At 32.4% G+C, this 20369-nt stretch overlaps 1 protein-coding gene across 7 annotated transcripts in view; it reads left to right on the forward strand.

Moving 5' to 3' along the window:
- Positions 1-20369, forward strand: part of LOC114324911 (liprin-beta-1) — a 114740-nt gene that overhangs the window by 59018 nt on the left and 35353 nt on the right. For 5 of the 7 annotated variants that reach the window (XM_050662856.1, XM_050662859.1, XM_050662857.1 and 2 more), the window contains exons 3-5: positions 5869-6009; positions 15250-15806; positions 18923-19099. In XM_050662856.1, coding sequence (XP_050518813.1) covers positions 5869-6009; positions 15250-15806; positions 18923-19099 — 875 coding nt within the window. Of the gene's footprint in view, positions 1-1610; positions 1740-5868; positions 6010-15249; positions 15807-18922; positions 19100-20369 lie in introns of those variants that run through there. The other 2 variants (XM_028272825.2, XM_028272827.2) reach the window with 2 other exon arrangements.

The raw sequence follows: 20369 nt of genomic DNA on the forward strand, positions 1-20369 counted from the left end.
ACCTGAATGAATAGGTTGAGGAGTGGTTAGCTGTTTGTCTCAGGTTAGTCATTCATCATTCAGAATATGAAACTTGCACTTTTTTTTATTACATAATAATGTTCAGTTTTGTATAAAAATGAGATTTCCAAAATTTCACGCTTCAAAAACTCATAATAAGAAGTACAAATAAAGTCTTCTTATCTTAAAATAGTTCAAACGACCCGTGACGTCACAGAGTTTAACTATGTGGTTCCGTTTATGGTTATATTTACGTATATTCTTCTTCTTCTTCTTTAGTTTATTGGCCTCCCCTACTTGAGTATTTAGCCAGATCGTCGTCAGGGAATAAAGGAAAAATATTTATATTCTAATGACATTTATCGTATGTCATTGTAATAAAATATGCCAGTTTGTTGAGATTGCAGTTTGATACAGTTTTTGAAGGAAAGGAAAGAAGGTTTACTATTGAAAATAAAACCATTTTGTAAAAGTACAAATTTTCTATGAATAGTTCAAACGATCAAAAACATTTGTAACGTCACATAACTGTATTTTCTACTGACGTTTATAATATCTAATTTAAAATTATATATACAATTGGTGTAGAATGTAAACATACAACCCGGTGACGTCACGACGCGTTTTGGGGTGGCTGGTATAAAATGAATTTTTAGTCGTCTTTAGGGGCCAAACGAAAGACAAACAAAACTTTTTTATTTTTTGATACAGGTTCTAAATTATGTTCTGTTGTGATTAATACCATTTTTTTCTTATTTAAAATGTTATGCAAGTTCCCTATTATATCTGTATTTTTTAATTGATTAATAAGATATTAATTTCCATAGATTCTGATAAATATAGCTTAGGCCTTTATTTTGAATATGGAGAATTTGAAACTGTTCATTAAAAGAATGATTATGATCTAGAATCTAGAAAGTGAAGTGCGTACGTAGAATCTATTTTTATTGTTGAAAGCCCTTTTGTGTTCTCCTATCCGTTTGTCAAAGGTTCTGCCAATTTGACTGATGTAAGTTTTTGCACAGTCACCGTATGTCAATTTGTAAACACCACTCTGTAATTGCTTTCTCTTTTGGCCCTTATTGTTCTTAATGTATTTGCTTAAGTTGTTGTTTGTTGTGAAAGCTGGCGTTATTCTTTTCTTTTTTATGTGTTTGACTATTTTTGTTGATATCTTTCCTGTATATGTGATCGAGCAAAAGGTTCTGGGTTTTTCTGTGGTGGTGGTAAATTTCCATCAACCATTGATGAATTATTTGCTGTGCCAAATGAGACAGTTTTTCTTTTTTTGTTGCTAACTTGTTGCGCCAAAATATATCTCATAAAAAAACGTTAAGATTGTTACAAAATCGAAAAAAAAATCCAAAATTTTTAATAATCATTTCTTCGTATTGAATCATCGTTCGAAGTAAAACTCCAAAACTAATTCCCCAAACAATAAAATCGGATCTAGAACTCAACTATCGACAGTTACCTATGTTGTATATTTGGACAAGGGCCAAATCATATACAAATACTAAAATAGAAACCATAAGCCTTCTCAATGATACTCTTCAGAAGCGCTAAGAGGTATATTTTTCGTTTGTTATCAGACGAATTCAGTTGAAAATTACCAACTGTACGAGTACGTGTTCGATGTGTTTCTAAAAGTTTGTTATTATTAGAAGAGAAGAAATTTGTGTGCCGAATGGTGATGTGTTTGTTTAGTATGCGAAATGGTGTGTTTTAGTTGAATTCATGTAAGTAAAATCCACTTGAAGACTTTAAATTGCAAATTAGTGAGAGAAACGTCGGTTACTGTTATCTTTTTATCACTATAAAAGGGGTATTACTCAAAAATATCTTATACTTTATTTGTTTGCAACTGGTAGCTCATTGCAAATGCGAATCACTAATGTGCAAACATTAGGATTAGGTAAAGTGGCCAAGCTGAATTCACTGAAATCTCTTCTGTTGAAATGTAGTTTTCACACCCTGATTCCACCCTGTTCACATAGAAATAACAATATAAAACCCTGGACTACATATATACCTAACAGGTATGAAAATCATGAGTCAGTGCTGGAGAATCGAAAAGTGACAGTATGTTAAATAAAATAAATGTTATAGTGGATACATCGTATTGATATTAAACATTTAAGCAATGTGCCAAAATTAAAAACACTGATTTACTTATAAATTATGGATTTCCGTCTCTTCTTCTGTGTCAGCGTCGTTGTCCGGCCTGATTGGAATGATTATAGATTGACAAAGTTCTTCAATGTTATTATTAACAGTCCAAAATCTTTCTTCCTCTATTTTACATAGCTTAGAGCATTGGTCCAGTTATCTTTCGTTGCTTTTTTTATGGAATTTAATAAAAGTTGTTTGACATTCTTCAATTTAAAAGTTGTATTTTGTCTGGCCACTTCACTTTTTACTTAAGCCCATATTAACTCTATTGGATGTAGTTGACCCATGTCCCGTGATAGGGTGGTAAACGGAATACCGTTTAATGATGTAACTTATATTCGTATTCGCATTCGCGAATATTCAAATATTTTTGGATATTCGCATTCGTATCCGCGAAATTTGTGCGAATATTTTGCGAATATGAATATCAAGAAAAAAAATGAAAATAATATTAGGTTAATAAAATCAAAATCTATTCATTTCTCATCTTCTTTTATTCCGAAAACGTACCTTAACCTCGTATAATCATATTATCAACGGTCAATTTATTTTATTATTTGGTATTATGTAACAAAGCTTAAGATTCAGATTGATTTACACTAAATATAAATTTATAAATTTTATATTTATAAATATCAATTTTTGCTCATTCTAAATTTAAAAAACATTACAAAAATAGAAATAAATTTTAAAAACTGAATATTCGCATCCGCATTCGCAAATGTCAGTGGCAGATATTCGCATTCGTATTCGCGAATGTTCAAAAAATGACATTCGTTACATCACTAATACCGTTATTCCTTTTGTTTTTATCATTTCGTCAATGACATATCTTTTATAGTACGATTTATGTTGTCTTGTAATTCGTAATAATTCCGTTTTAAGCATATTCTGATCATACACAGCATTATTTAATGTAATCTTTATTGGTTTTTAAATCGAACTCAAATAAAACATTCTCCCCAAAACCATGTTCGCTACCAATGTGCGTGATTATTATTAATATTCGACTCTCTCTTGCGGGAGCATTTAAACCAGTAGATAGTCCATTGTTTCACGGTTTTTGCTCTAAATTTTAAAGAACCGCTTGGTTTGACATGAAATTTGGCATACGTATAGCTTACATGTCAAAGAAAAAAAGTGATATTGTGCCGACGTGTGCTTTTGCCCTGGGGGTGACTTTCACCCCCTCTTGGGGGTGAAAAAATATATGTACAAAATAAGTCCGGAAATGAGTAAACTGACTAATTTTAAGTAACTTTTGTTCTATAGAGCTTTTTCGCCAAGTCAACACTTTTCGAGTTATTTGCGAGTGAATATGTTCATTTTTCAACAAAATAACCACATTTTTGACGGTTTTTCGCAAATAACTCAAAAACTAAGTATTTTGTCGAAAAAAACGTTCTTAGCAAAAATATAGCACATAAAAAAGTAAAAAAATGATGTACGCGTTAGGTCTCTGGATCTCGTAGAACCAGAGTTATAGCCAATGAAAAATAGATTCATATTCACCAAATTTCGAATAGAATATTTCGACGTGAAATATCCAAAAAATGAAGCACTTTTTGGGGAAAATCCATTATAACTTTTTTAAAGTGTTTAAAACAAGCTCTATTTCTGTTTTTACAAAAAGTTTCTAGCATTAAATTTAAGCAAGTTACGCTCAAAATAAAGTTGGTTCCTTTTGTTTTTGCAAAAAAAAAATCGGGAAGACCACCCCCTAATTAGCAACTTTATGAAATTATTCGTTACCGCTCCACAAATTATTTTACTTATGTTGTGTTTATGATCTGTAAGTTTGATCAAGTCAAAGTGCTTATTTTTGAAAAAATTTGGTTTCAAAGTAAAATTTTTAAAAATTTAAATTTTGAAAAATATGCTTTTTTTCAAAATAACTTAAAAATTGTTAGAGATAAAAAATCTCGAAAAACAAAAAAGTCAGATTTGCTTTTCTGAATATCATGTATTTTTTGGTTTTTCTGTTAGATAAAAATTGATTAAGATTTGGTGTTTCTAAATTTGCATACATTGGTGATCAGTGACTCGTTCAACCCGTTTTAACTACAACCCTTTCAATAATAAGGACTTTGAACCGATGAAACTTACAGATCATATAAACAATATATACACGAGTCAAGAAACTTGTGAAGTCGTAACGATTAAGTTCATTTAAGATACTAAATAGGGGGTGACTTTCTCGATTTTTTTACCAAAACCAAAAGGGACTAACTTTATTTTGAGCGTAACTTGTTTAATTTTGATGTTAGAATTTTTTTTTATAAAACAAAAATGAAGATTTTTTTAAACACTTTAAATAAATTGTAATGAATTTTCCCCGAAATGTGCTTAATTTTTGGTTATTTCACGTTAAAGTACTCCATTTGGAATTTGACGAATATGAACCTATTTTTCATTAGCTCTAACTATGCTTTTACTAGGTGTAGAGACGTGATATATACACCATGTTTTTAAATTTTTTACAGGCTATATTTTTGGTAAGAATGTTTTTTCGACAAAATACTTACTATTTGAGTTATTTACGAAAAACCCTCTAAAAGCGTGGTTATTTTGTTGAAAAAATGAACATATTCACTGTCAAATAACTCGAAAAGTATTGACTTAGTGAAAAAACTCTATAGAAGAAAAGTTACTTAAAATTAGCCAGTTTATCCATTTCCTGACTTTCTTTGGACGAATATTTTTTCACCACCAAGAGGGGGTGAAAACCACCCCCAGGGCAAAAGCACATATCGGCACAATATCACTTTTTTTCTTTGACTTGTTAGCTACGTGTATGCCAAATTTCATGTCAATCCAAGCGGTTCTTTAAAATTTAGAGGTTTTGCAATATTTTACCGTTAAAGAATGGACATATCCTTCAAAAAAGGCTTGTCGAGAACTTAAATATTTTTATCTACCCGTGATTTTGAAACGTTTTGATTTTCGTTTAAACAGATTTCCTCTATAAAATGCATCTTACTATCTACTCAAGTTTATATCCATTATTTTTTGCACTTTTGTTACAAATAATTATTGTAAAAAATACTCTTCGCATAAAAAATAGTACATTGTTTACCGGGTAGGAAAAGCTTAACATTCCTGGACGACTGTGAAGATTGCTAAGTCGAGGCGCAAGCCGAGACTTAGCAACACAGAGTCCAGGAATGTGGCTTTTCCTACGAGGTAAACATACTATTTTTCCGCAAATCGTTTAAAATTCGACAGATATTGATTGATTAAAAAAAAACGCGATAATTTTATTCCCAAATAAATGGTGCTTTGAAATTCCTAATAAAATTACTTGGGTTACTATGGAAACGTATTGAGGTTGAATTGTCAAACTTGACGCTTATAAATTTAATTGCTGGTGTTCTCGAAAGTAAAATGATAAGTGATGATGAAATTTCCATTCCTGGGACTCTTGATTAAAATTGATCTTAAAAATGTATTCAGCAATGACTTGATGTTTTCAAAATATAAATTAATTCCTTATAAGCAAAATATCATTTCCTTACAGTATGGAAATGACATTTCCTTACAGTAAGGAAGTCCTGACTTTTTCTTCAAGAAATTTTGACAGGAATGTCAAAATTTCCTGGCGATTTGCGGAAAATGTTTTTTCTCTTTATCTGAATTCTTTACTCTTAAATGAAAGAAATACAATTTTTCTTGTGTTATTTACTGCTAATTTAACAGGTCCAGAAGATGACTCCAGCGTGGAAGACGAGTCAACATTGAAAGGACAGAACAACCAAGTATGGTCCGAAGCTTACTCCAGCCCGGGCTCTACGTCAGATCTGTCTTCGTCTTCTTCGGAACACCAAACGAATTTAAGAGGTGAAAACATTAAATAATTGTTGTCAAACCTATTGTGTACCTAACCTGTTGCATCCACTGTTGAATTGAAAAGCAGCCAATCCTTTCTGTTTTTAGCCGCAGTTTATTCTTATTCTTTTCAGATCTCCTGTCCAGCTTTTAGGCGATATTGCTCTTCGTCTTTTCAGATCTCCTGTCCAGCTTTTAGGCGATATTGCTCTTCGTCTTTTTCCAGTTTTTGATCATCATTCCAATATCTTCTTTCTTCATCTGCCATCAGTCGTCATTGCCAAACCCATAGCTCTACGTCAGTTTGGCAATTCGTTTAATGATGTCTCATATTTGGGTTATCTATTATTAGAGGAAGATCATCAGTGAAACTTGAATTGAAGCTTGATCTTCTTCTTCTTCCGACTTCTTTTTCATTTTATTTTGTAGTATATTTACACGAGCATGTAAAATTTTTACTAGCTTGTGTAGTTTGTAATTTTATCTGATACAATGTTGGTCCAGAGAAATAAGATTTTTCTCGTGACACATCCCCCTCCAGGCCGAAACCAGATTTTTTGAGTAGTATGAACATCTATATTAATAACCTATATTATGTTTCCTGCAGCCGATTTTGATGATATACATAGTTATAAACAAATGAAGATCAAATAACGGTAATTTTTTTCTTTTTTCGTCTATTACTAAAAAATGAAGGATTCTAAACAAATTTGAGAATAAGAAACTCATAAATCATATAAAAAACTTCAATATGGCGTTCGCTGAATATGTCTATCCTTATTTGTTGCTTAGAAAATTGCAAAATAAGTCATAACTTTTGAGATTTTATAAATATTTATAACTTATGTAAAAATTAAGTTAACCTTCTTATTACACCGAATGCTGAGACTTCTTGTGCTTAAATTATATTTTAAATTTCAAAGCAATTGGTCAAATAGTTTAAAAGTTGTTTAATTTGTTTATCCCAAATTCGTTTTTTTTGCAACACTATAAGTCAGAAAATTATGAGGTTACAGTAATACTTCAGATAGTTTATGAAAGAAGAACATTTATACTATGAACTTAATTAAAAAAAATGACAAAAAGTAATTTTGAACAGTGTAAAATTATTTTGCAAAAACATGTTGATTTTTTGCTTACTTAGAAACAATTAAAATAACTTTTTAACCGTTACACGTAGAAAAATCATTTTTCCATATTTAGATACACTGAATTTTTATACATATTAAGAAAAAAAAACAATTGTCCTAGGGCAATTAGGGACGAAGTTAGCCCCCCTTTTTTTAATTCACATGTTCTTGCAAAATAATTTTGCAATATTTAGAATTATTTTTTGTCATTATTTTTAATTAAATTGATAGCATACATTTTCTTTTTTCATAAACTATCCAAAGTATTACTCTAACTTCATTATTTTCTGACTTATGTGTTGCAAAAAAAATTAATTTGGGATAAACACATTTAATAACTTTTAAACTATTTGACCAATTGCTTTGAAATTTAGGGTATGATTTAAGCACAATAAGTCTCAGCATTCTGTGTAATAAGAAGGTTCTATGTTAATTTTTACATAAGTTGTGAATATTTATAAAAACTCAATTTATTATTTATTTTGCAATTTTCTAAGCAACCAATAAGGATAGACATATTCAGCGAACGTCATATTGAAGTTTTTTATACGATTTATGAGTTTCTTACTCTCAAATTTGTTTAAAATGCTTAACTTTTTGGTAATAGACGAAAAAAGAGATAATTTACCGTTTTTCGATCTTCATTTGTTTATAACTATGTATATCATCAAAATCGGCGGCAGGAAACATAATATAGGTTATTCAGCCCTATTCTGTAACTTTTAACAAATCGAATTTATAAAAAACTAATGTAGATTAAATCATAAACAATTGTATGTAGTAAATAAAATTAGAGGTCGGTTGAAAACGTCACAGTTGACAGTTTTTAATTTTTGCTAAAAAAACCTCATCAAACCTAATTTAGTGTGAAAACAGTTGTTAATTCTTGTTAATTTTTTATTTATCGTTGATAAGAAGTCGAGGTCCGCTGGGATGAACAGCCTCGGCTTCTTTTCGCAGTGAATATCTGTTGTGAATTTTGTTGTGTTTGACATTTGATTTTTTGGAAGAAAACTTAAAATAGACAAATCTGTGATTATCGTTCGAGGTGAACGGACGACTCATCCAAAGGGTAAGGACCAAAACTATCTATATTTCCCTGTTAATTTCTAATTTGCATCGACTGGCATAGATTTTAAATTCGTCAATCTGCCGCATAAGATGGAGGAAGAAGTTCCTCCCGATCCTCCTCCACCACCTGACCCTCCTAATAAAATCAACCAACATGAATGTCAATCTCAACCTCCAATTATTCAGAAAAGTCTTAAAGGAAAAAAACAAATACTATTTTCGGAGACCGACATAGGTCCTTATGAAGTATTTGTCCAGGGTCAGGATAAAAATATTGGAGATTACCACGTGTTAAGTATAGCTAAATCTATTTCTGTTTTAAAAATTAAAGACATCACCAAAATCAGTAGAAAAGGTAAAAACAGGATAGGGGTATTATTTGCCACTAGAAAAGCAGCCAACGATTTCGTTGTGAGGAAAGATTGGGAAGCCCTAGGGTATGACGTGTTCATTCCATTTCATCAGATTTCTTGTAGGGGTATAGTAAGGGGAGTTAATAAAAGATTCACAGAGGAAGAAATAAAGGAGGCATCAGAAACCAACTTGGCTTTATGTAAGATATTAAGTGTAAAGCGAATGAACCGGAGAGTACAAGTGGATTCAAAGGTTGAATTTGTCTCCACGGGAACTATTAGCATAACTTTTTCAGGAAAAACTATTCCTAAAGAAATTTCCATATATCAACTACCAATGAGGGTCACACCATTCATCAGCCCTGTTCTTTAATGTGGAAATTGCTTACTTTATGGCCATTCTACGAACCAATGTAGAGGAAAAAAGAAATGTGCTAGATGCGGAACTTCTCATGAGGATTCTTCATCTAATACGTGTACAAAATATTGCATTTTCTGCAAATCTTCTGACCATGAATCAAATAGTCGTAATTGTAGAGAGAGAGTCAGACAAAAAGATATTAAGGATCTAATGTCCTTTTCTAATCTATCTTTCTATGAGGCAAGTCAGCAGGTTCCTAGGATCCATAATATTTCATCTTTAAACATAAACGATTTCCCCCCCTTACATAGCGATCAGAATAATTCTAATGGCATCTTACCACAGGAGAGGAGGTCTGCAGCCTCAGCTCAATATTCAAAACCTTTTAGTCAAGTCACTCAATCTCCACCAAAAAGAAGAAGACCTTCAATACAAGAAAATACAGGTTATGATAAAATCTCCCACCAAAGACTACTTATTAATCCATCAGGTAGAAGAATAAATGAGCCTTCGACTTCAAAATTCAATCCTGCTCACTCTGATTCTCAAATCACTAACTCACAATCTTTATCCCAACTTCATTTGGATTTCAATCAGGCCATGTCTATGCTGAACCAATCTCACAGGGAGCTCGTCATGACCTTCATTGGGGACTTAATAAACTCAAAATCATACTCCATTCCTTACAATATGGCAGATCTAAAGACTAGCATAAACAAAAGTGTATCACCTTTCAATACAAATGTAAACCAGGGTCGGAGGGGAATAGAGGATCTCGAGCCTGAGGATTCGAGATCTTTTGACTCCTTGGTCTAGCAAACATACTCTTTATAATGAATCCTAACACTCCGATAACTATTATTCAGTGGAATATACGTTCGTATAACACTAATTCTGACAATCTAAAAATCCTTATAAAAAACCTTAACCCAGATATAATCCTTATTAGCGAATCTTGGCTCTCAAACCAACATGTTATAAGATGTAGAGGGTATCAAATAATCAGAAAAGATCGAGAGGATGGCTATGGCGGATTAATTACTCTTATCAAAAATAATATTGATTATAGGGAAATTCAAATTGCCAATCCAGGCTTCAATCATGATGTCCAATTCCAACTCACATTTCTCCCTAACTTTAATTTGAATATTCTTAATATATACTGTCCACAAGACAACTCTATCTCCAAATCCAACTGGTTTTCCCTTGTTAAATTACTTAATAAGCCATTTTTAATCATGGGTGATCTAAATTGTAATCATAAGGCAGTTCTAGAGACAGTCACAATGGTAGGATTATTTTTGATTCTTTGGAGGAACTTGAGCTAGTATTTCTCAATGATGGGTCCCCAACTAGACTGGTGGCCCCAGGAGGCAGTAAGTCGGTAGTAGATCTAACAATGGCATCAGTCGATGTGGCAGCCAGTGTGGGCAAGTGGTCCACTATTTCAGATACTGGAACTAGTGACCACTTCCCCATAATATGTCAGATAGGTGTATGTCCTCAATCTCCCCCGCATTAATGTAAAAGAAGAAATCTAAAGAAAGCTGATTGGTCTACTTATCATAACAATTTAAACAGCATTTTCTTAGCTTCTCCCAGGGAAGATTACGAATTTTTTACTAACTCCATATCATCGGTAGCTGATGAAACAATACCTTGGCTTCACCCTCCTAATAATTCCAAATACCACATTCCATGGTGGGATGACTCATGTGCTGAAGTCGTCTCTGCGAGAGTGTCTGCCTTAAAAAAATTTAAAAATACCCCCTCAATGGAAAACTATATCGAGGCTAAAAAGAATATAGCCAAATCAAGAAAATTCCTAAAATCAAAACGTAAAAATAGTTTCAGACTATTTTGCAGTAAATTAAATAGAAACACTCCTCTAAAAGTTGTGTGGGAGAAAATTAATAAGGTATCGGCTTCGAAACCTTCAATATATACACAATTGCCCTCTACTCCTATATCCCACGAAATTCTATGTTGCTTAACCCCCCTTTCCGCTGTCAATAAAGTATTGGTTAGATCTCCTCAAGCCCTAGAACCGCCATTTGCTCTCGACGAGTATCAGAACTCCCTCTCAATTAAATCTGACTCGGCTCCTGGTTTGGATCAGATTTCCTACTCAATGTTAAAAAATCTTCCCGTTGTTGGATCTTTGTTATTAATTCAACTTTTCAATGAAAGTTTTAGAACGGGTATAGTTCCTGTTCAGTGGAAACAATCAGTAATTTTACGTATAATCAAAAAAGATAAAGATTGTAATAATCCGTTAAACTTTAGACCAATAGCTCTTTCTTCATGTGTAGGCAAAATGCTCGAAACTCTTATAAAGAATAGAATAGAGTGGATTGTGGAACATAATAAGATTTTTAATCCACTACAACTAGGATTTAGAAGGGGTAGAGGTTGTACGGAATGCCTTACATACCTCACCTCAACAATTCAAATAGGCTTCGCTCAAAATCAATACACTGTTGGCATATTTCTAGATATCTCTTCTGCTTATGATAATGTCAATATATCACTCTTGTATTCCAAATTATTAAAGTATAACATTCCAACCCAACTGGCTAATTTGATTTTCTGCCTTCTAAATGATAGAGAGCTATTTGTCAAAGACAAACTGGGACAAACCCATGGCCCAAGAAAATCAAGTCTGGGACTACCCCAAGGTTCCCCATTGAGCCCTATCCTCTTCAACCTATATTGTCTTTCCCTGTATAATTTAACTAATTCATGCAAACTAATTCAGTATGCAGACGATTTGGTTCTTCTGATTAGAGGGAGTGATATTAATGAATTGGTAATTAATGTAAATAAATTATTGATTCAGATGGAATCATGGTTGCTAGACCACAATTTAAATCTGTCTAAGAACAAATCTTCTGCAATATTATTTACAAAAGGAAACACGAAAATCTCTCCCCCTAACGTAATATTTTGTAACCAGAATATTGGTTGGGTGGATTCAGTCAAATACCTGGGGGTAAATATTCAAAAAAACTTAAAGTGGAATTCATATGTAAACTCAATAGAACTAAAAGTAAATCGTGGCCTGAATGTGATGAGAGCTCTTTGTGGGACTTATTGGGGAAGTGATCCAAAAACCTTACAAATTGTACACAATGGTCTGATTCAGAGCCATCTGGACTTTGGCTGCCAGGTAATTTTCGATTGTCCAACTTCCTTAATTAAAAGATTGGAGAAACTAAAATACAAAAGTATCCGAATTATAACTGGATGCATGAAATCTACCCCAATTCATGCTCTCTTAAGTGAAAGTGGTCAGATCTCGCTTAAATCTAGATGGGAATGGCTTAGCTCTAAATTTATATTAAAAAATTTAATGTTAATTGGCAACCCAATTATTTCCGCTCTCGACCTGTTAGACTTGGCAATTCAAAGGAACCAAAATCATTGGAAAAACAGAAGTATTCCATTTCTAGTGCTTTTAAAAAACAAATTTAAAAGTACTTATCCCAACTTATATTTAAGTGACTTATACCCATGCCATAACTTTGAACTAGACCATCAATTATCAACAATTCCAATCATAAATATCCAATCTAATCGTTCAGATGAACTTGCCTCAGTTCAACTCCAAAAAATAATTCTAAATAAACCTAGTCACACCAAATTCTTCACGGACGGCTCGGTTGATGATGAAGGATCAGCAGGCTTTGGTGTCTTTAGCCGAGAGATCAACTATTCTTATACCAGTAAACTACCTAAGTATACCCAAATATGTACGGCTGAGATTGTCGCAATTAATCATGCCCTCCAAATTATTTTGAAAAATGGGATTAAACAAGCAATCATCTGCTCGGACTCTAAAAGTGCCTTACAGAAAATAGGCAGATCAACCTATTCTATGGAAACAGAACATTCATCGTTCATGACCAAGAGAGGCATCATTGAAGCGAAAGAAAATAACGTTAATATTAGTCTGGCATGGATTCCAGGACACTCGAATATTAAAGGGAACATGGTGGCTGATAAACTAGCTAATATAGGTAGAACCTTAAATGTAGCTGCTGGTATCACTCTTCACTATTCCAACTTTCTACCAGACATCAAGCATTCCATCTGGAATCGGTGGAAGCAAGAATGGCAGGGGAAAAATCGAAATAATTCATTTTACTCTAAAATTGTAGGTCAGATAGATAAACTCCCCTGGTACCACAATTTTGCATACCAAGACAGAAGACATATAACCACCATTATTAGAATGAGGACAGGTCATTGTGCTACTCCAGTTCACCTATTCAGGATAGGAGTAAAAGATGACCCATATTGTGACTGTGGCCGAGTTGGGTCCTTAAATCATCTGATTTTTGAGTGCCCTATAAATATGTCACCCAATTTTGACCTATATAAAGAATTAGCCAAGACAAATATCCCTACTCCCATTGAAATTTGCCTACTTATGTCCAACCTTAATCCACGTAGGATTAACCTGATCCTTAAATTCCTTAACTTAGCCAAACTTAATTTATAAATTAATCAATTCCCAAATTTGAATTAAAAAAATTAAGAAGATAAAGATATAAAAAGATATTGGACCTCCAAATGATAAAAGCCTTAACCCTTATGGTATAATATTGCCTTTCCTGTAGGGACTGTCTGGCCCTATACGAAGATGTTCCTGCTAATATATATTAAAAAAAAAAAAAAAAAAAAATTGAGGCTTTAACATATATATTTGGAAATATTCGACTGCCCAGAGCAAGACAAGAGTATTTCCCTGGTGTAAGCTGGGCGAATTATCCCGAGGGATATAACCCAATAAAGGAAGAAGAAGAAGAAGAACAAATCGAATAGAAATGACCAAGTCGAATCGTAATTACCCAAAATCGGAATGTTTGATATCTATCGCGTCATTTTTGTGTTTGGATCGGTATTCTGTAACTCGTATCGTAATCGAAATCCCTGACTTCTATTTCACGCGGTTCTGAGGAGGTGGCAACCGCGCAGTAACCAGCGAAATTGTGTTCTGTGATCTATTTTGTTACTTGAAATATGACACCGTTGCCATTTCCTCAATGTTTTCATACTTTCTTCATACTATCCTCAAAGTTTTGAGAAGTAAATAAAATATTCGTGTAAATACTGGATGCAAAAAGCTCAAAAGAGGATAAATGGTTTTAAATTAAACTTAATTAAAATTGATATAAAAAAGAAGATAAACTGATAAATAAAAAAGATAAGTGAAGATAAGAAGTATAAATGCTTTTAAATCAAAGATATTTAAATTGATGTTATTAATTCATTATTATTAATAAATTATTTAAAATTGATATTACTAATAATATGCAATCTTTAAGATTCGATTCCAGTTGAAATAACTGCTAAACAGCTTTTCCCAAAAATGGCATCTTTTCTATAATTTGTTCAGACTATGAGCGTTGACTGATAAATATACAAGTATACTGGTATAATATTTATTTATCAATTAACGCATAAGAAGTCTATCGTATGCTATTCTTGTGCATTATACCATTGATTGCAATTGTACAAGAAATATGCGAACAAAATATGGCAACAATGTGAATGGGAAACATTCAGACGCCAAGTAGCAAATAAATAAGGTTAGGTCCAATTATTCATACTCGTACAACATGTCTAAATGAAATATATATAGTTCTCTAAACAAATAACACCACAGACTAAAAATTAAGCAGCTAAAAAAAAGGTACAAATACTATAAATAATTATAAATAAGTAGTATGTAATTAATTATTTTTATATATAAAATATAAACGTCAAAACAAAACAAAATGCGCTTGCGTCAACCACAATTCCGATAATCGAAATCTCATCTCGACAGGGTAAATGCTGTCGAAGTGATTTCTATTCACATTACGATTGTAGAGATTCCGAAGTAGTTATGGAATACGGATTTGGACTATTTCTATTCGACTTGGTCACTTCTATTCGATTTTACTGACTTCTATCATCGAAATGAGTTACAGAATAGGCATGATTAATATAGATGTCCATACTACTCAAAAAAATTTGGTTTCGGCCTGGAGTAGGTTGTGTCACCAACAGGATATTTTTTTTCTTATTTCTCTGAACTATATATGTGTTGTATTGATTTGATGAGAGATTTCTTGTCTTTCTAAAACAAACCTCTTTTTTAAATTTAACTATTCAAGATGTGTGCGTAGGATTCTCCATTAATCGTTTAATCTCTCGATAAGTAGTCATTGATAAGAATCTTTTTAGAATACCAATAATATTACCAATAACACCAGACTCCCTTGATCTGCCGCTACTAACTACAAAACATCTACATCGAAGTATTAAAACCTTTTCTTGTACGACACAGATAGCTCCACGCGTTGCAACAGCGACTTCCAATGGATCCGTAAGCAACCCCCAGAAAGCCCGCCCCCCAAAATGGAAGAGGTCGAACAGATTCCCAGTACCAAACCCCCCTTGAACCGCCCGGTGCGCGAGAAAACGCCGCGCAAAGATAAACCAACCACGGAGAGCCTGGATCGAAGGAAAGTGCACCAGAATAGAGCGGAAAGAGACCACAAATCACGTTCCCACATTCTGAAGAGTCCCCCAAGGTTAGATGACTTCACAGGTGGAGGGTGTCAAAGTTGGTGTTGCAATCCGCATGAGTTTTGTTTCGATGGCTTCCAAAGAAGACACGAAAGGCTGGATCCTCAGAGGTACGGCAGTAATCCTACTTTGGAAAGAAACCAGCATCAACGGTTTGCAGAGAGGGGCAGTCATCCAGATATTTACGGAGATTTTGGCAGATATAGGCACGAAATGCAGTGCTGTTCGTACCATATGGCCCCGATTGTTCCTCCTTGTTGTTATTATGGAGAAAGGAGCCATCATTGGGCTCCACCACCTCCTTCTTACACTAAGGTACCAGGAAAATGTTTGATGTACCCACTAACATAGTCTATAGAGTCCTTTGCAACTAACTTAAGGGCTTATATTCATTATTAGCACTACAGCTTGAGACTGTATAGTTTATTTTCAACGAAAACATTTCGTTTATAAATTCGCAAAGTCTGTGTGTTATTGCGTTGCCGCTCCTGCAATACTCAGATCAGATTTATCGATGGATTCTTATGTAGTTTTTTCTTCTGAATCCAAATCTGAAAACGGCATTTCGATATTTGTAACCGTCTTCGAGATAATCGACCTCAAAGTCTAAAATGTAACGTCACAATCGTTTTATTTTCTGCCGACACACTACACGTCCAGCTGAAATCGTTGCTAGTAAGTAGGCTATTTTTTTAATTTCGATTTGTTTAGCAAAGCATAGGTTATTTACATTTGAGTTTGACACTTCGTGAATGTCAAACTAAATTTTAAATTAAGTATTAATAAAACATCAATGACATTTATTGATAGTGAATTTAATTATTATATAAAATAAATAAGATGTTCAAAAATACAATTTGAGTATATTTTAAAAGCAATAATTTATTAACAGCTTTAAAAATGTTTATACGAGTATACGGCCTCCCCTTTATGATAAATGGACTGTTCCATTTGTTATGAAATTAAAATACAGGGTGTCCAGAAACTCCACCGACAAACGAAGACAGGAGATTCCTCAGAGAATTTTAAGAGAATTTAACCCAATTCATCTAGTCCGAAAATGCTTCCTAAAGGAGCTAGAGCTATTTGAAGATGGCGTCTGGTAATTAGTTTTTCTTAAATATCTCCAGAACGCTTCTATTTAGAAGAACGAAAATTGGTACACATATTTATCTTCCAGGGATAAATCGATTCCATTAATTGCAAATTTCTAGTACCGGTCATAGGCGTCCGTTTTGGGTAGGGCATCAGTTATATTATCGCATAACTTTTTTGTTTTCAATTTTTAAGCACTTTTGAGTCTGGATTATTAAAATGTAAGGTATTATAGTACTAAAAGGTACTTTTACTTTAAGTCGATAGGATACACCGTTTTTTAGAAAAAATCGATTTGAAAATTTTTCGTTGTTTGAATATCAAAAAAAAATTTCAATAAAAAAGCTATTTAGAAAAACGAAAATTGGTACATTTATTTATATTCCAGAGATGAATCGATTTTATTAATTGTGAATTTCTAGTACCGGTCATATGCGTCCGTTTTGGGTAGGTCAACGGTTATTTTATCGCATACCTTTTTTGTCTTTAATTTTTAAGAATTTTTGACACTAGATTATTAAATTATGAGGTATTCTAGTATTAAAAGTTACTCTTGCTTGAAGTTGGTAAAATACAGTTATTTTTTAATCTTCAAAAATTCAAAAAAAATTTTCAAATTCAGGAAACGAAAAATTTTCAAATCGATTTTTCTAGAAAACGGTGTGTCTTACCGACTTTAAGCAAGAGTACCTTTTAGTACTAGAATACCTCACAATTTAATAATCCAGTATCAAAAGTGCTTAAAAGTTAAAGACAAAAAAGTTATGCGATAAAATAACCGTTGCCCCACCCAAAACGGACGCCTATGACTGGTACTAGAAAGTCACCATGGATGGAATCGATTTATCTCTGGAAGATAAATATGTGTACCAATTTTCGTTTTTCTAGCTAAAAGCGTTCTGGAGGTATTTAAGAAAAACGAATTACAAGACGCCATCTTCAAAGAGCTCTAGCTCCCTTAGGAAGCATTTTCGGACTAGGTGAATTTGGTTATATTCTCTTAAAATTATCTGAGGAATCTCCTGTCTTCGTTTGTCGGTAGAGTTTCTGGACACCCTGTATAGTCGGTTCGCTAAACTCGACACAACTGGCTAGTGATTTTAGTAGGTAATTTTTTTGTTTTTTTGCGAATTTTGCCAAAATTAGCAAAATTACTAATTATTTAGTAATTATTAACTAATTAGTAATTTTTTTTTTGCCAAAGTGGCAAAAATATTGACTGAAATCACTAGCCAGTTGTGTCTGAGTTTATCGAACCGACAGTATATGAAATAATATTGTTTGGTATAAAAATTATGGTCTGATATGTGCAATTGCATCCTTCTAATGGAAAAAAATATTTGAAGATTTTTCCCAAATTATGGATACCAACAACATTTTCATTTATAACTCTTTTATTTTTAATTTGACGAAGAAAAGTTATTCTTCATAAAAAGCTCTTCATGTTCTAAGATTTATGATGCAACCAACATATATAAAATTTTATTAATTTTATACGAGGCATATAAAAAATATGAATTTCGATCAAGAGTAAACTACCTTTATAGTTCATAACATTTAAATTAGAATGATATAATTGCACATTAAAACATAAAATTCTACACTACTTTTCATAATAGCAATTTTCCATATTATTAATTTAAATACGTAAATAAACAAAGTTTTCATTATGATAATGCTCGCATTTTCAGCTTGTTTATTATGGATGTGCAGATTGTTAAGCAATTTTGAATTTGGTGCTGAATATTGTAGTGATTTTAACAGTCTTTTAATTTATTAATGAATTTTACCATTTATTTTATTTAGTTTTTATTTTAATTTATTTATACTTATTTTTAATTTATTTATATTAACACCATTTATACTAAAGCAATTTATATACATAATACATTTTATATTACCTAACTAACAATACATATAATAGATTTGTAACTCAGACTGAATCGCAAAATACAAATTCTCTATTTATATTCATTCCGGTCCTGTTCTCGAAATTTCCATTGTAATCTCGAACGCTCTAGACCTGTCAGGTTTTGCAATATGTACTTCTATTGCCGTTATTGGGGGAACAGACGTCAATATCGCTTCTCGAATAATCGATTGTAGACAGGGTTGGTGTCGTCAGACGATAGGGGGCGCCATAAGAATCATCACTAGCGTAGCAATGCTATCGTAACAACACCTTCCATATTTAAATTGATATAGATGTTTTTTTCATGTAATTTCACACTTTGGATCATCACTGTATATTAAAACTCGAATTTTGGTGACGTACTAAACAAAATCGATATAGTACATTCCCGAATCTATCACTGAATGGTTTTTATGTTCTTTAGCCTGCCGAAACGGACGAAAAGTTCAGAAAACTTCAGTATGAAAAAGATAACCTTCAGCTACAAGTTCAAGTATTATCGGACCAAATCGAGGCTCAATCAGACAAGATATCAGACCTAGAAAAAATGCTGTACGAACGAAAACAACAGTTATCTGAGACTGAAGACAAATTGCAAAGGGTAAGTATATGCAGAGTTTTATGTATGGAAACACTCAATTATCTCGAAAACGACTTGCACGATTTTTATAGATTTTGGTAGGTAGGGGTTTTTTAATGCGGTCGATATTATAATTCTAATTACATTGTTGTCAGATCTTCCGTTTTTTTTGAAATCTATTGAACTTTCTTATTTCAAATGAAATACCCTATATATTTTTTGCGTTTGAAGTCCTTAAGAAATACTGATTATTTTTCATGTTACATTCCCTATACATAAATGCCATAATTTCGGAGATATTGCTACATTAATTAAAAAAAAATTTTAACAAATTAAAAAAATCATTTTTCGGCCCGGGTAGACATTATTTTAGGTTCTTTGGATCATTGGGAACAAAAAAGGTCTTTTGTAATTTTTCTGTAAAGTTAATCGTTTTCGAGTAATAAAGAATTTAAAACTGAAAAAAAAATCGAATAGTGACGATTTTCAACGTTCAAAAACACAAGTAAAAAATATAATTTTTGAAATTACAAAGTACCTAAATTCAAGTACAACTTTTCTTCTAATAGCTTGCCATAAGATTTCTTGACTCATTTTATTCTAAAATATTCTTTTTAATTTTTAATAAAGTGCATATTATGAGAGGACGGGCGATCGGGCTGCATTAACAACTAAAAATCAATATTTTAAAATGAAACACTCTTAAATTACTTATCGGTAGCTGATAAAATAAGGCTTGAGCTTGAATTTGGGTACTTCGCTGTTTCAAAAATAATATTGTTAATTTGTGTTCTTGAATCTTGAAAATAGTCATTATTCGTTTTTTCAGTTTAGAGAAAAATTACAAAAGATCTTTTTTGTTCCCAATGATCCAAACAACCTAAAATAGTGTTTACCCGGGCAAAAAAAAATTGATTTTTATAATTTGTTTAATTTTTTTTTTAAATAAATGTAGCAATAACTCCGAAATTATGGCATTTAGGTATAGGGAATATAACACAAAAAATATACAGGGTATTCCATTTGAAATAAGAAAGTTCATTAGATTTGCAGAAAAACGGAAAATATGACAACAATATAATTAGCACTATAATATCGGCCGCATTAAAAAATCCCTATCTACCAAAATCCATAAAAATCGTGCAAGCCGTTTTCGAGATAATTGAGTGTTTTCATACATAAAACTCACTCTGTATATATACATACATATAATTTTTTGATTATCAATATCTACGAAATAGAAAATCTTATACTGAATTCGCTCAGCCTAGATTCATTTTGACATATTCGG

This window comes from Diabrotica virgifera, chromosome 9 (assembly GCF_917563875.1).
Source record: "Diabrotica virgifera virgifera chromosome 9, PGI_DIABVI_V3a".
NCBI lineage: Eukaryota > Metazoa > Arthropoda > Insecta > Coleoptera > Chrysomelidae > Diabrotica > Diabrotica virgifera.